Source organism: Palaemon carinicauda, chromosome 5, assembly GCF_036898095.1.
Source record: "Palaemon carinicauda isolate YSFRI2023 chromosome 5, ASM3689809v2, whole genome shotgun sequence".
Classification (NCBI taxonomy): Eukaryota; Metazoa; Arthropoda; class Malacostraca; order Decapoda; family Palaemonidae; genus Palaemon; species Palaemon carinicauda.
The window spans coordinates 8,525,520-8,543,019 of NC_090729.1; the positions used below are offsets into that span (position 1 = coordinate 8,525,520).

At 42.2% G+C, this 17,500-nt stretch overlaps 3 protein-coding genes across 3 annotated transcripts; all 3 read left to right on the forward strand.

Moving 5' to 3' along the window:
* The first annotated feature begins 794 nt into the window (after positions 1-794).
* LOC137640754 (uncharacterized) lies at positions 795-2,943 on the forward strand. The gene is made up of 3 exons (XM_068373231.1): positions 795-931; positions 1,061-1,952; positions 2,182-2,943. The coding sequence occupies exons 1-3, from the start codon at positions 795-797 to the stop codon at positions 2,941-2,943; spliced, it is 1,791 nt and encodes a 596-aa protein (XP_068229332.1).
* A 10,836-nt stretch (positions 2,944-13,779) lies between these two features.
* On the forward strand, positions 13,780-15,929 carry LOC137640755 (uncharacterized). The gene is made up of 3 exons (XM_068373232.1): positions 13,780-13,916; positions 14,047-14,938; positions 15,168-15,929. Exons 1-3 carry the CDS (start codon positions 13,780-13,782, stop codon positions 15,927-15,929), a joined length of 1,791 nt encoding a protein of 596 aa, XP_068229333.1.
* An 83-nt stretch (positions 15,930-16,012) lies between these two features.
* Positions 16,013-16,927, forward strand: LOC137640756 (uncharacterized). The gene has a single exon (XM_068373233.1). The coding sequence runs from the start codon at positions 16,013-16,015 to the stop codon at positions 16,925-16,927; it is 915 nt and encodes a 304-aa protein (XP_068229334.1).
* The last annotated feature ends 573 nt before the right edge of the window (positions 16,928-17,500 follow it).

Here is a 17,500-nt window from a genome sequence, read left to right on the forward strand (position 1 = left end):
AATGTCCAATTAAGAACCCATTCAAATAAGAACTTAGCACATAACGTTACGATTACATTTAGTCTTACCTTTTTGTAACTACTGGAAGTTACCGAATTTAACTTTACTTATTTGTGGATTATATATATGAAGAAACCCTTTCCAACTTTGGTTACGGGCACTTTCATCCTAAGCCAATAGTTACTAAAGTTCTCAGTTTGACAGATGTTCGTTTGCCGCATGCTGTACGGTATTAGAACTTAGGTATAACAAGGAGGGGCTTAGCTATTTCAAATAGGAGTTAACTCAGGTACGAGATCTTTTAGGTAGGAGTTATTTAGAAGTTCTTTCAGATAGGAGTTATTTACAAGTTATTTTAGGTAGGAGTTCTTCCAGGAAGAAGGTGAGCTATTTCAAGTAGGAGTCATTTCAAGTAGGAGTTTTTTTAATAGAAGGTAGGCTATTACAGATAGATGCTGGGTTATTTCAGGTATGAGTTCTTTCAGGTAGAGGCTGGGATATGTCAAGTAGAAGTTATTTTAGGTATGAGTTCTTTCAGATAGAGGGTGGGCTATTGTGGGTAGGAGTTATTTCAGGTAGGAGTTATTTCAGGTTGAGGACTGGGACACGAGACATTGATACATTTAGGGATTGCTCTCTAGGCTTCGAAGATCTTTATGAAGTCGCAACATAGGTACTGGTAGTGGTCTTCATTAAGTAGTGCAGGTTCTCGGCCACTCATTGGTTATGTCAGCTACGATTCAACTAGGGAATTTTGTTAGCTCATAGGGAGGGCCGGAACGGAGCCTAGGAAAATGGAGACCCTAAAGGTTGCGCAATTGAGAGAGGAATTGGAAGCCAGAGGCCTTCCAAAAGTAGGGAACAAGTCTGAATTGTGTCAGCGTCTAAGTGAAGCCCTAGAGAAGGATGGCGTAGAGGTACAGGACTTTAGGTTAGGCAGGATAGTGAGTTAATAAGGGCCACAAGGTAGGCGAGTGCACTGAGGAGTCCACGGAAGAGGAAGGACATTTAAATTTGGGGGATAGCGCATCAGTCATTGGTAGGCAATCGGTTGTTTCAGGGAGATCTCAACGGTCGTGCGCGAGTTCTACTGGAGCAGACATGTATCATTAGCCGCTTCTAGAGCCAAGTTGGCAGCAAAATTACTGATGATGAATGAGATACAGGCCATAGAGCAAGAGGAAGCAGCCCTAAGATCTAAGAGTGAGAAGCTCAGATTAGAGGCAGATTTAGCTGAAGTGAAGGCAGAGGAGAAGGTTTCACAAGCTTTTGATGAAAATGATAGAGAAATAACACACATCCCTAGGATAAGGGAGCACACAAACCCTGATGTAAGCAGGAGTGATCGACCCATGCGTTTGAATTCAGAAGCGCCCGAGATTAGGTTAAGTGGATACCGTAGTTCGGGTGGGAATGACCAAGGGGACTTGAGCAATAAGGAAGTCATGCAGGCGTTAATCTCTTGCAGCCTTAAAAGCTTGATGCCCAAGCAGGATATAGCTAAGTTTGATGGTGATCATACAAAGTATTTTTGGTATATCCACTCATTTGAATATGTATTTAGTAGCCAGTTGACAAATGATAAGGAAAGGCTGAGGTATCTGGATTTATACACAACATACAGGCCAAATGAGGTAGTGGCAGGTTGCCTCCACTTAGAAGCTTCAGAGGCCTATAAGCAGGCAAGGAAGTTGCTGGAGGAGCGATATGGTAACCTTGAACAAATAGCCACCAGGTGTGTGGATAAGATCATTAAATGGAAAGATATAAGGGAAAACGACACGGAAGAATATGACGAGTACTCGGTGGCACTTGAAACCTGCAGAAATGCTTTTTCGTGCGTCCCTTCTGGCATCGCCGAATTACAAAATCCAAAAACAATGAGGTTAATCCTTAGCAAATTCCCCTTTAGTGTGGGGATCCATGATGTAGAGTTGCTGATAAGATCATTAGTGAGAAAAAGAGGACTGTGTTGTTTGATGATTTGATTAATTTTATTGAAGGGGAGGCTAGGCTCTTGAACAATCCTTTATTTGGAAGTCACATATTTGAAAAGGGGAGAAGGGAAGACACCCCTCTGTTTAGGAGAAGGAACAGCACAAAGCAAGGCTGAGTGTTTAACTAAGGCTAGGAATGTTTCATGTAACAAAGTTGCCCCAATTTCATGTTGGTACTGTACAGGACCACATATGGTGGATGAATGCCGCCAAATATCTCAAATGGGACCCGAGGAAAAACTGGAAGTTAGGGATCTGTTTTGACTGTCTGAGAAGTGGTCATAAGTCTCAGTACTGCAGAAACAGGAAAAGTTGTAACATATGTAATGGAAATCATCCAACTCTGTTGCATCGACATCAGGAAGTAGAAGTGGCAGAATCTGAGCGTTCAAATAGGGCCTTAGTGGTTCAGGAGGAAGGTACACATGACAAAATTGCTGTGTTAATGGTAGTTAGAGGGGGTAGCATTGGTACAGGGATGTCAGTTGTGCTGATAAGGATTAGGTCAAGGGAAGGAAGGGAGGTTTTGACGAAGGTTTTCTTGGACAATGGGAGTTCTATATGCTTTGTCTCGGAAGCTTCAATACAGACCCTAGGCTGCCCTGAGAGGAAGGATGTTAAGGTGAATGTTGAAACCATCAATGGAATAGGGGAAGTTGCATGTAGCCTAGTCTCGGGATTGTTAGTATTGGACTATGAGGGCAATACTTGCATTAAACTCCCTCCGGTGTTTAGTGCCTCTCGCATACCAATTGATAAGTTTGATGTGGTCAGGGCTGGAGATCCTGAACGCTGGCCACACTTGCAAGAAATTTACATCCCAAATGTATATGCTGAGGTGGGTTTATTAATTGGGAACAATGTTTCTCGCTTACTCAAGTCAAGGGAAGTTATCAACTCAACACGCCTACATGAACCATATGCCATACGAACATTATTGGGCTAGGTAGTATGTGGGGCAAAGGACAAAGGGTGTCAAGAGCATGTCAATAGGATCCAAGTGACAAGCAAGCGTTTGAGTTGGACCTCATGCTGGTTAAAAGATATAATCGCGGGTATGATGATGTTGCATCTAATAAAAGGGAAATGTCTGCAGAGGACAGAAAATGGCTAGAGATAATAGAGAAAGGTGATAGAACTGTACGAGGAAGTTACGAGGTGCCATTACCTCTGCATGACAATCATGGACCCTTGGCAGAAACTAAAGACCTCGCATTGCGCCGTATGCACAGCCTTCGTAAGAAGCTAGTGAAGTATGGTAACTACACTGAGCAGTATAGTGCCTCCATGACAGAGATGCAACAGAAAGGCTATGCTGAGCAAGTGACCACAGCCAGCCAGGAAAATGTGTGGTATATTCCTCATTTTGGTGTACAACATCCAGACAAGCCAGACAAGGTCCGTGTTGTATTTGACTGTGCAACCTACTATTACAGCGACCTGATATGATGAACTCTTTTCTGGGTGCGTTGGTAAAGTTTAGGGGAGGTCCATTTGCCTATATTGGAGATATAAATATAATGTTCTATCAGAGCTTATAGAGGGATCAGAGTCACATAAGCCAAAGGCTTTGGGAGTACAGTGGGACTTGGCCACTGATGAATTGGGTGTCCGGGCAGAGCTAGTTTCAGTTCCAAGGACTAAGCGTGATTTGTTGTCAGCTATAGCCTCGATTTACGGTCCGCTCGGTATATTGGCGCCAGTTTTAATCGAGGGGAGGGTCATCATGCAGGACCTCTGCCGATTAAAGATAGCCTGGGACATGGAATTGGACTCTGACACTACAGACCGCATCAAGACGTAGGCAAAGAAGTTGAGCCAGACCAGCGGGATAAGTGTGCCAAGAAGCCTGAAGGTTATTCCATGGGAATCAGCCACCCTAGTACAGTGTCATTTGTTCTCAGATGCAAGCATTATGGCTTTAGGAGTAGTGGCATACTTGCAGGTCTCGGAACCGTGGGGAAATGTATCTTACAGATTCATCATGGGAAATGCAGGGATATCACCACTGAAGCATGTTTCAGTGCCCAGCCTAGAGCTTAGTGCAGCTGTGTTGGCCGTAAGACTTGAAAGCACTATTCTGACCATGATATATTTCAGGGTAGATGGGGTCTATTATTGAAGCGACTCAACAACCGTCTTGCGATATATTAGGCATGATCAAGCCAGATATCAACATTTGTGGCAAGTCGTGTTTTTATGATAAGGGAGGGCAGTGATCAGAAAAAGTGGAGGTATGTTAACTCTGAGTGGAACCCAACAGACGATGCACCACGTTCTAAGCAGTCCGAAAGTGGGAGAAAAGGGCCGGAGTTTCTGTTAAAGGAGGAGTGTTTTTGGCCAACAGAGCCAGCTCAAATGTCAGATGGTGTGGTAGGCTCAGAAGTTAAGCATGAGATAGGACCAACAGGAACTAGAGGCTACCAAATAATTAGTTACAGGATGGTGTTGGATATCAGGCAAACAGGTTTGCATAAAATCATCCACCACTATTCCAGGTGGATCAAGCTCCTTAGAGCTTTGGGTTGGTTTTTGCTATTTGCTAGGTACATAATTTATAAACATAGGCAGCTGCTCAGCAAGCTGGATATGCATTTGTCCACTGAAGTTATTAGCTTGGCAGAAACTGTGGCAGTGCAGGTAACACAGCGTGTTAATTATGAGATAGAGATAGAGCCTTGAAAAGGGAGGTAATATTAGGGTTTCTAGCCCCCTAAGAAGGTTGAAACTAATGCTGAGAAATGGGTTTTTGCGCATTGGAGGTAGGTTATTTTCTGCAAATATCTCTCTGATCAAAAGGCAGCCTATTATTTTGCAGTATAAGGGGCAATTGACCGACATGGTGATCCAGTATTATCTCGAATATTCTAACCATACGGGTGTAATGCATGTTCCAAGTCTGATGAGGGGGACATTTTGGGTAGTTAAGGGCAATGCAGCAGTGAGGCGCATGCTGGGCAGATGTATCAGGTGGCGCAGGGCACATGGAAAGTATATCGAGCAGCTAATTTTCCCGCTGCCCTGTCAAGTGCGTGGGACAGAAGGGTGGGTCCTTCAAACAATAGTCGTAACGAGTGGACGTTCTTAGGAAAGTCCACATTGATGATCTCTAAATGGAATTATAATGTAAGCATCACAGTGTTTTGAGATTTATAGACTTAAAAGGGTTGTCAGGGTTGCTGTTTAAATAACAATAGCTAAATAGAGTTGTGATTATGATGAAATATAGACACGTTTGACAATATTGTGAAGGGTTGTGTGCTTGTTTTAACGCCGGCGTTCCCCCGGTAGGAACTTGCCGGCGGTCCATGAGGGGACAGAGCCGGACGGTCCTTACAGTGGGAAAGCAAACAGTTCGGTAAGTAAAGGATATTTTCAAAAGATCTTTACAAATTAATGAGGGAAACTAGAGGTTGTAGGTGGTTAGGCTAGACAAAACAGGCCACAGATCGAATAACTATTTAAAGGAATACTTTCATGACATTTGATGCCTATTAATGCTTAATACATATTTCATAAAGATTTGATGAATAGCAGAACTAAGGAATTAACCTGCCAAGTGTTATGAAGTTTTGCAAACAAGTTATCATACCAGAGGTCTTCTTTGGAAATGTTCCTGAAATGTGTGTAATATTGAGGAAATAGATTACAAAGGAATTACAATTACTGGAATTATAGCAATCGAGTTTTTCCAATAAAACATTGTTGCTTTGAATTTAAATGATAATTTTCTTTAGATGTTTTTTTTTTTTTTTTTTTTTTGGATAATTAAAGAATTGTCATCATGAATTTCCTATGTATGTAATTTTTCCAGTGACCATCGACTAAGAATAAATATGCAAAGGTCGACGTGTTTTCACTCCAAACCCACTTCAGGGACTGCGCCACAGTCACGAACTAGCTTGGAGGAAGAGTCACGCACCGCGTGGAGGAAGAGTCCCGAACCTGGTCCCTCTGGAAAGCTGAGCAAAAGGACAAGAAGTCTGCCGATATCCTGCGGCTAAGAAGAGCTAAGTTGTAATGCGTGATTATCTCATTCATATTTAAGATATTGACGAAGTTCATCGAGGAAATTGTCCTGTAGTGTATTTTTTGAGAAGTTACAATCTTGTTTTTTTTTTTTTTATGATGGAGGAGTTTGATGATTAATTACAAATGGCTTTGAAAATTTCACATTCGAACTTGAGTAGTTTATTTGTATGGCATTTTCAATTAGAAAGTGAGCAGGAATAGATGTATGTAGTGCATTAATACTTGGAGAAAGTCAGAATGTTAGGATCTCAGGTCAATATTCATGTATTTTAATTTTTGATTTAGTAACCTCTGATCGTCGATGGGAAACACCTTTAAGGAGTATTTATAATGTGTTCCCTTGGTTCTGTATTTTTTTGTGTAGAATCATCTATAGGTCCTTATAACTGGTTTTAGGTTAATGCTATTACAGTTTTTCTTTAATATATAAGTTTATTTTTGTATGTGGTATTAAAATAATTCTTGGAATGTCCAATTAAGAACCCATTCAAATAAGAACTTAGCACATAACGTTACGATTACATTTAGTCTTACCTTTTTGTAACTACTGGAAGTTACCGAATTTAACTTTACTTATTTGTGGATTATATATATGAAGAAACCCTTTCCAACTTTGGTTACGGGCACTTTCATCCTAAGCCAATAGTTACTAAAGTTCTCAGTTTGACAGATGTTCGTTTGCCGCATGCTGTACGGTATTAGAACATAGGTATAACAAGGAGGGGCTTAGCTATTTCAAATAGGAGTTAACTCAGGTACGAGATCTTTTAGGTAGGAGTTATTTAGAAGTTCTTTCAGATAGGAGTTATTTACAAGTTATTTTAGGTAGGAGTTCTTCCAGGAAGAAGGTGAGCTATTTCAAGTAGGAGTCATTTCAAGTAGGAGTTTTTTTAATAGAAGGTAGGCTATTACAGATAGATGCTGGGTTATTTCAGGTATGAGTTCTTTCAGGTAGAGGCTAGGATATGTCAAGTAGAAGTTATTTTAGGTATGAGTTCTTTCAGATAGAGGGTGGGCTATTGTGGGTAGGAGTTATTTCAGGTAGGAGTTATTTCAGGTTGAGGACTGGGACACGAGACATTGATACATTTAGGGATTGCTCTCTAGGCTTCGAAGATCTTTATGAAGTCGCAACATAGGTACTGGTAGTGGTCTTCATTAAGTAGTGCAGGTTCTCGGCCACTCATTGGTTATGTCAGCTACGATTCAACTAGGGAATTTTGTTAGCTCATAGGGAGGGCCGGAACGGAGCCTAGGAAAATGGAGACCCTAAAGGTTGCGCAATTGAGAGAGGAATTGGAAGCCAGAGGCCTTCCAAAAGTAGGGAACAAGTCTGAATTGTGTCAGCGTCTAAGTGAAGCCCTAGAGAAGGATGGCGTAGAGGTACAGGACTTTAGGTTAGGCAGGATAGTGAAGTTAATAAGGGCCACAAGATAGGCGAGTGCACTGAGGAGTCCACGGAAGAGGAAGGACATTTAAATTTGGGGGATAGCGCATCAGTCATTGGTAGGCAATCGGTTGCTTCAGGGAGATCTCAACGGTCGTGCGCGAGTTCTACTGGAGCAGACATGTATTATTAGCCGCTTCTAGAGCCAAGTTGGCAGCAAAATTACTGATGATGAATGAGATACAGGCCATAGAGCAAGAGGAAGCAGCCCTAAGATCTAAGAGTGAGAAGCTCAGATTAGAGGCAGATTTAGCTGAAGTGAAGGCAGAGGAGAAGGTTTCACAAGCTTTTGATGAAAATGATAGAGAAATAACACACATCCCTAGGATAAGGGAGCACACAAACCCTGATGTAAGCAGGAGTGATCGACCCATGCGTTTGAATTCAGAAGCGCCCGAGATTAGGTTAAGTGGATACCGTAGTTCGGGTGGGAATGACCAAGGGGACTTGAGCAATAAGGAAGTCATGCAGGCGTTAATCTCTTGCAGCCTTAAAAGCTTGATGCCCAAGCAGGATATAGCTAAGTTTGATGGTGATCATACAAAGTATTTTTGGTATATCCACTCATTTGAATATGTATTTAGTAGCCAGTTGACAAATGATAAGGAAAGGCTGAGGTATCTGGATTTATACACAACATGCAGGCCAAATGAGGTAGTGGCAGGTTGCCTCCACTTACAAGCTTCAGAGGCCTATAAGCAGGCAAGGAAGTTGCTGGAGGAGCGATATGGTAACCTTGAACAAATAGCCACCACGTGTGTGGATAAGATCATTAAATGGAAAGATATAAGGGAAAACGACACGGAAGAATATGACGAGTACTCGGTGGCACTTAAAACCTGCAGAAATGCTTTTTCGTGCGTCCCTTATGGCATCGCCAAATTACAAAATCCAAAAACAATGAGGTTAATCCTTAGCAAATTCCCCTTTAGTGTGGGGATCCATGATGTAGAGTTGCTGATAAGATCATTAGTGAGAAAAAGAGGACTGTGTTGTTTGATGATTTGATTAATTTTATTGAAGGGGAGGCTAGGCTCTTGAACAATCCTTTATTTGGAAGTCACATATTTGAAAAGGGCAGAAGGGAAGACACCCCTCTGTTTAGGAGAAGGAACAGCACCAAGCAAGGCTGAGTGTTTAACTAAGGCTAGGAATGTTTCATGTATCAAAGTTGCCCCAATTTCATGTTGGTACTGTACAGGACCACATATGGTGGATGAATGCCGCCAAATATCTCAAATGGGACCCGAGGAAAAACTGGAAGTTAGGGATCTGTTTTGACTGTCTGAGAAGTGGTCATAAGTCTCAGTACTGCAGAAACAGGAAAAGTTGTAACATATGTAATGGAAATCATCCAACTCTGTTGCATCGACATCAGGAAGTAGAAGTGGCAGAATCTGAGCGTTCAAATAGGGCCTTAGTGGTTCAGGAGGAAGGTACACATGACAAAATTGCTGTGTTAATGGTAGTTAGAGGGGGTAGCATTGGTACAGGGATGTCAGTTGTGCTGATAAGGATTAGGTCAAGGGAAGGAAGGGAGGTTTTGACGAAGGTTTTCTTGGACAATGGGAGTTCTATATGCTTTGTCTCGGAAGCTTCAATACAGACCCTAGGCTGCCCTGAGAGGAAGGATGTTAAGGTGAATGTTGAAACCATCAATGGAATAGGGGAAGTTGCATGTAGCCTAGTCTCGGGATTGTTAGTATTGGACTATGAGGGCAATACTTGCATTAAACTCCCTCCGGTGTTTAGTGCCTCTCGCATACCAATTGATAAGTTTGATGTGGTCAGGGCTGGAGATCCTGAACGCTGGCCACACTTGCAAGAAATTTACATCCCAGATGTATATGCTGAGGTGGGTTTATTAATTGGGAACAATGTTTCTCGCTTACTCAAGTCAAGGGAAGTTATCAACTAAACACGCCTCCATGAACCATATGCCATACGAACATTATTGGGCTAGGTAGTATGTGGGGCAAAGGACAAAGGGTGTCAAGAGCATGTCAATAGGATCCAAGTGACAAGCAAGCGTTTGAGTTGGACCTCATGCTGGTTAAAAGATATAATCGCGGGTATGATGATGTTGCATCTAATAAAAGGGAAATGTCTGCAGAGGACAGAAAATGGCTAGAGATAATAGAGAAAGGTGATAGAACTGTACGAGGAAGTTACGAGGTGCCATTACCTCTGCATGACAATCATGGACCCTTGGCAGAAACAAGAGACCTCGCATTGCGCCGTATGCACAGCCTTCGTAAGAAGCTAGTGAAGTATGGTAACTACACTGAGCAGTATAGTGCCTCCATGACAGAGATGCAACAGAAAGGCTATGCTGAGCAAGTGACCACAGCCAGCCAGGAAAATGTGTGGTATATTCCTCATTTTGGTGTACAACATCCAGACAAGCCAGACAAGGTCCGTGTTGTATTTGACTGTGCAACCTACTATTACAGCGACCTGATATGATGAACTCTTTTCTGGGTGCGTTGGTAAAGTTTAGGGGAGGTCCATTTGCCTATATTGGAGATATAAATATAATGTTCTATCAGAGCTTATAGAGGGATCAGAGTCACATAAGCCAAAGGCTTTGGGAGTACAGTGGGACTTGGCCACTGATGAATTGGGTGTCCGGGCAGAGCTAGTTTCAGTTCCAAGGACTAAGCGTGATTTGTTGTCAGCTATAGCCTCGATTTACGGTCCGCTCGGTATATTGGCGCCAGTTTTAATCGAAGGGAGGGTCATCATGCAGGACCTCTGCCGATTAAAGATAGCCTGGGACATGGAATTGGACTCTGACACTACAGACCGCATCAAGACGTAGGCAAAGAAGCTGAGCCAGACCAGCGGGATAAGTGTGCCAAGAAGCCTGAAGGTTATTCCATGGGAATCAGCCACCCTAGTACAGTGTCATTTGTTCTCAGATGCAAGCATTTAGGCTTTAGGAGTAGTGGCATACTTGCAGGTCTCGGAACCGTGGGGAAATGTATCTTACAGATTCATCATGGGAAATGCAGGGATATCACCACTGAAGCATGTTTCAGTGCCCAGCCTAGAGCTTAGTGCAGCTGTGTTGGCCGTAAGACTTGAAAGCACTATTCTGACCATGATATATTTCAGGGTAGATGGGGTCTATTATTTAAGCGACTCAACAACCGTCTTGCGATATATTAGGAATGATCAAGCCAGATATCAACATTTGTGGCAAGTCGTGTTTTTATGATAAGGGAGGGCATTGATCAGAAAAAGTGGAGGTATGTTAACTCTGAGTGGAACCCAACAGACGATGCACCACGTTCCAAGCAGTCCGAAAGTGGGAGAAAAGGGCCGGAGTTTCTGTTAAAGGAGGAGTGTTTTTGGCCAACAGAGCCAGCTCAAATGTCAGATGGTGTGGTAGGCTCAGAAGTTAAGCATGAGATAGGACCAACAGGAACTAGAGGCTACCAAATAATTAGTTACAGGATGGTGTTGGATATCAGGCAAACAGATTTGCATAAAATCATCCACCACTATTCCAGGTGGATCAAGCTCCTTAGAGCTTTGGGTTGGTTTTTGCTTTTTGCTAGGTACATAATTTATAAACATAGGCAGCTGCTCAGCAAGCTGGATATGCATTTGTCCACTGAAGTTATTAGCTTAGCAGAGACTGTAGTAGTGCAGGTAACACAGCGTGTTAATTATGAGATAGAGATAGAGCCTTGAAAAGGGAGGTAATATTAGGGTTTCTAGCCCCCTAAGAAGGTTGAAACTAATGCTGAGAAATGGGTTTTTGCGCATTGGAGGTAGGTTATTTTTGGTAAATATCTCTCTGATCAAAAGGCAGCCTATTATTTTGCAGTATAAGGGGCAATTGACCGACATGGTGATCCAGTATTATCATGAATATTCTAACCATACGGGTGTAATGCATGTTCCAAGTCTGATGAGGGGGACATTTTGGGTAGTTAAGGGCAATGCAGCAGTGAGGCGCATGCTGGGCAGATGTATCAGGTGGCGCAGGGCACATGGAAAGTATATCGAGCAGCTAATTTTCCCGCTGCCCTGTCAAGTGCGTGGGACAAAAGGGTGGGTCCTTCAAACAATAGTCGTAACGAGTGGACGTGCTTAGGAAAGTCCACATTGATGATCTCTAAATGGAATTATAATGTAAGCATCACAGTGTTTTGAGATTTATAGACTTAAAAGGGTTGTCAGGGTTGCTGTTTAAATAACAATAGCTAAATAGAGTTGTGATTATGATGAAATATTGACACGTTTGACAATATTGTGAATGGTTGTGTGCTTGTTTTAACGCCGGCGTTCCCCCGGTAGGAACTTGCCAGCGGTCCATGAGGGGACAGAGCCGGACGGTCCTTACAGTGGGAAAGCAAACAGTTCGGTAAGTAAAGGATATTTTCAAAAGATCTTTACAAATTAATGAGGGAAACTAGAGGTTGTAAGTGGTTAGGCTAGACAAAACAGGCCACAGATCGAATAACTATTTAAAGGAATACTTTCATGACATTTGATGCCTATTAATGCTTAATACATATTTCATAAAGATTTGATGAATAGCAGAACTAAGGAATTAACCTGCCAAGTGTTATGAAGTTTTGCAAACAAGTTATCATACCAGAGGTCTTTATTGGAAATGTTCCTGAAATGTGTGTAATATTGAGGAAATAGATTACAAAGGAATTACAATTACTGGAATTATAGCAATCGAGTTTTTCCAATAAAACATTGTTGCTTTGAATTTAAATGATAATTTTCTTTGGATAGGTTTTTTTTTTTTTTTTGATAATTAAAGAATTGTCATCATGAATTTCCTATGTATGTAATTTTTCCAGTGACCATCGACTAAGAATAAATATGCAAAGGTCGACGTGTTTTCACTCCAAACCCACTTCAGGGACTGCGCCACAGTCACGAACTAGCTTGGAGGAAGAGTCACGCACCGCGTGGAGGAAGAGTCCCGAACCTGGTCCCTCTGGAAAGCTGAGCAAAAGGACAAGAAGTCTGCCGATATCCTGCGGCTAAGAAGAGCTAAGTTGTAATGCGTGATTATCTCATTCATATTTAAGATATTGACGAAGTTCATCGAGGAAATTGTCCTGTAGTGTATTTTTTGAGAAGTTACAATCTTGTTTTTTTTTTTTTATGATGGAGGAGTTTGATGATTAATTACAAATGGCTTTGAAAATTTCACATTCGAACTTAAGTAGTTTATTTGTATGGCATTTTTATTTAGAAAGTGAGCAGGAATAGATGTATGTAGTGCATTAATACTTGGAGAAAGTCAGAATGTTAGGATCTCAGGTCAATATTCATGTATTTTAATTTTTGATTTAGTAACCTCTGATCGTCGATGGGAAACACCTTTAAGGAGTATTTATAATGTGTTCCCTTGGTTCTGTATTTTTTTGTGTAGAATCATCTATAGGTCCTTATAACTGGTTTTAGGTTAATGCTATTACTGTTTTTCTTTAATATATAAGTTTATTTTTGTATGTGGTATTAAAATAATTCTTGGAATGTCCAATTAAGAACCCATTCAAATAAGAACTTAGCACATAACGTTACGATTACATTTAGTCTTACCTTTTTGTAACTACTGGAAGTTACCGAATTTAACTTTACTTATTTGTGGATTATATATATGAAGAAACCCTTTCTAACTTTGGTTACGGGCACTTTCATCCTAAGCCAATAGTTACTAAAGTTCTCAGTTTGACAGATGTTCGTTTGCCGCATGCTGTACAGTATTAGAACTTAGGTATAACAAGGAGGGGCTTAGCTATTTCAAATAGGAGTTAACTCAGGTACGAGATCTTTTAGGTAGGAGTTATTTAGAAGTTCTTTCAGATAGGAGTTATTTACAAGTTATTTTAGGTAGGAGTTCTTCCAGGAAGAAGGTGAGCTATTTCAAGTAGGAGTCATTTCAAGTAGGAGTTTTTTTAATAGAAGGTAGGCTATTACAGATAGATGCTGGGTTATTTCAGGTATGAGTTCTTTCAGGTAGAGGCTAGGATATGTCAAGTAGAAGTTATTTTAGGTATGAGTTCTTTCAGATAGAGGGTGGGCTATTGTGGGTAGGAGTTATTTCAGGTAGGAGTTATTTCAGGTTGAGGACTGGGACACGAGACATTGATACATTTAGGGATTGCTCTCTAGGCTTCGAAGATCTTTATGAAGTCGCAACATAGGTACTGGTAGTGGTCTTCATTAAGTAGTGCAGGTTCTCGGCCACTCATTGGTTATGTCAGCTACGATTCAACTAGGGAATTTTGTTAGCTCATAGGGAGGGCCGGAACGGAGCCTAGGAAAATGGAGACCCTAAAGGTTGCGCAATTGAGAGAAGAATTGGAAGCCAGAGGCCTTCCAAAAGTAGGGAACAAGTCTGAATTGTGTCAGCGTCTAAGTGAAGCCCTAGAGGAGGATGGCGTAGAGGTACAGGACTTTAGGTTAGGCAGGATAGTGAAGTTAATAAGGGCCACAAGGTAGGCAAGTGCACTGAGGAGTCCACGGAAGAGGAAGGACATTTAAATTTGGGGGATAGCGCATCAGTCATTGGTAGGCAATCGGTTGCTTCAGGGAGATCTCAACGGTCGTGCGCGAGTTCTACTGGAGCAGACATGTATCATTAGCCGCTTCTAGAGCCAAGTTGGCAGCAAAATTACTGATAATGAATGAGATACAGGCCATAGAGCAAGAGGAAGCAGCCCTAAGATCTAAGAGTGAGAAGCTCAGATTAGAGGCAGATTTAGCTGAAGTGAAGGCAGAGGAGAAGGTTTCACAAGCTTTTGATGAAAATGATAGAGAAATAACACACATCCCTAGGATAAGGGAGCACACAAACCCTGATGTAAGCAGGAGTGATCGACCCATGCGTTTGAATTCAGAAGCGCCCGAGATTAGGTTAAGTGGATACCGTAGTTCGGGTGGGAATGACCAAGGGGACTTGAGCAATAAGGAAGTCATGCAGGCGTTAATCTCTTGCAGCCTTAAAAGCTTGATGCCCAAGCAGGTTATAGCTAAGTTTGATGGTGATCATACAAAGTATTTTTGGTATATCCACTCATTTGAATATGTATTTAGTAGCCAGTTGACAAATGATAAGGAAAGGCTGAGGTATCTGGATTTATACACAACATGCAGGCCAAATGAGGTAGTGGCAGGTTGCCTCCACTTACAAGCTTCAGAGGCCTATAAGCAGGCAAGGAAGTTGCTGGAGGAGCGATATGGTAACCTTGAACAAATAGCCACCACGTGTGTGGATAAGATCATTAAATGGAAAGATATAAGGGAAAACGACACGGAAGAATATGACGAGTACTCGGTGGCACTTAAAACCTGCAGAAATGCTTTTTCGTGCGTCCCTTATGGCATCGCCGAATTACAAAATCCAAAAACAATGAGGTTAATCCTTAGCAAATTCCCCTTTAGTGTGGGGATCCATGATGTAGAGTTGGTGATAAGATCATTAGTGAGAAAAAGAGGACTGTGTTGTTTGATGATTTGGTTAATTTTATTGAAGGGGAGGCTTGGCTCTTGAACAATCCTTTATTTGGAAGTCACATATTTGAAAAGGGCAGAAGGGAAGACACCCCTCTGTTTAGGAGAAGGAACAGCACCAAGCAAGGCTGAGTGTTTAACTAAGGCTAGGAATGTTTCATGTAACAAAGTTGCCCCAATTTCATGTTGGTACTGTACAGGACCACATATGGTGGATGAATGCCGCCAAATATCTCGAATGGGACCCGAGGAAAAACTGGAAGTTAGGGATCTGTTTTGACTGTCTGAGAAGTGGTCATAAGTCTCAGTACTGCAGAAACAGGAAAAGTTGTAACATATGTAATGGAAATCATCCAACTCTGTTGCATCGACATCAGGAAGTAGAAGTGGCAGAATCTGAGCGTTCAAATAGGGCCTTAGTGGTTCAGGAGGAAGGTACACATGACAAAATTGCTGTGTTAATGGTAGTTAGAGGGGGTAGCATTGGTACAGGGATGTCAGTTGTGCTGATAAGGATTAGGTCAAGGGAAGGAAGGGAGGTTTTGACGAAGGTTTTCTTGGACAATGGGAGTTCTATATGCTTTGTCTCGGAAGCTTCAATACAGACCCTAGGCTGCCCTGAGAGGAAGGATGTTAAGGTGAATGTTGAAACCATCAATGGAATAGGGGAAGTTGCATGTAGCCTAGTCTCGGGATTGTTAGTATTGGACTATGAGTGCAATACTTGCATTAAACTCCCTCCGGTGTTTAGTGCCTCTCGCATACCAATTGATAAGTTTGATGTGGTCAGGGCTGGAGATCTTGAACGCTGGCCACACTTGCAAGAAATTTACATCCCAAATGTATATGCTGAGGTGGGTTTATTAATTGGGAACAATGTTTCTCGCTTACTCGAGTCAAGGGAAGTTATCAACTCAACACGCCTCCATGAACCATATGCCATACGAACATTATTGGGCTAGGTAGTATGTGGGGCAAAGGACAAAGGGTGTCAAGAGCATGTCAATAGGATCCAAGTGACAAGCAAGCGTTTGAGTTGGACCTCATGCTGGTTAAAAGATATAATCGCGGGTATGATGATGTTGCATCTAATAAAAGGGAAATGTCTGCAGAGGACAGAAAATGGCTAGAGATAATAGAGAAAGGTGATAGAACTGTACGAGGAAGTTACGAGGTGCCATTACCTCTGCATGACAATCATGGACCCTTGGCAGAAACAAGAGACCTCGCATTGCGCCGTATGCACAGCCTTCGTAAGAAGATAGTGAAGTATGGTAACTACACTGAGCAGTATAGTGCTTTCATGACAGAGATGCAACAGAAAGGCTATGCTGAGCAAGTGACCACAGCCAGCCAGGAAAATGTGTGGTATATTCCTCATTTTGGTGTACAACATCCAGACAAGCCAGACAAGGTCTGTGTTGTATTTGACTGTGCAAGCAAGGTGGAGGGTACATCATTGAACTACCTACTATCACAGCGACCTGATATGATGAACTCTTTTCTGGGTGCGTTGGTAAAGTTTAAGGGAGGTCTATTTGCCTATACAGGGGATATAAATATAATGTTCTATCAGGTACGGGTACCAGAGCATCAGCAGAACTACTTAAGGTTCTTTTGTTGGGAAAATAGTTTTGACGAGGAACCCAAAGAGTGGAAAATGGCAGTCCATCTGTCCGGGGCCAGTTCTTCTCTAATCATTGTAAACTTCGTGCTGAAACAGACAGCAAGTGACTTTGGAAATGAATTTGAGGAGGGAGCACGGTTCACTGTTACTAACAATTTGTTTGCAGACGACTATTTAAGAGCCGAGGATCGCGAAAATGCACTGTTAGTCAATTTGTTAGAGGTTATGGAGCTCTGCAAAAAGGGGGGATTTACATTGACAAAGTTCAGTAGCCCTTTTGTGGAGGTTATGTCATCCATCACCAGTGAGTGGTACAGTAGGGGTACCTCATAGCTTATAGATGGATCAGAGTCATATAAGACAAAGGCTTTGGGAGTACAGTGGGACTTGGCCACTGATGAATTGGGTGTCCGGGCAGAGCTAGTTTCAGTTCCAAGGACTAAGCGTGACTTGTTGTCAGCTATAGCCTCGTTTTACGATCCGCTCGGTATATTGGCGCCAGTTTTAATCAAGGGTAGGGTCATCATGCAGGACCTCTGTCGATTAAAGATAGCCTGGGACATGGAATTGGACTCTGACATTACAGACCGCATCAAGGCGTGGGCAAAGAAGCTGAGCCAGACCAGCGGGATAAGTGTGCCAAGAAGCCTGAAGGTTATTCCATGGGAATCAGCCACCCTAGTTCAGTTGCATTTGTTCTCAGATGCAAGAATCATGGCTTCAGGAGTAGTGGCATACTTGCGGGTCTCGGATCCGTGGGGAAATGTATCTTACAGATTCATCATGGGCAAGCAAGGATATCACCATTGAAGCATGTTTCAGTGCCCCGCCTAGAGCTTAGTGCAGCTGTGCTGGCAGTAAGACTTGAAAGCACTATTCTGACCATGATATATTTCAGGGTAGATG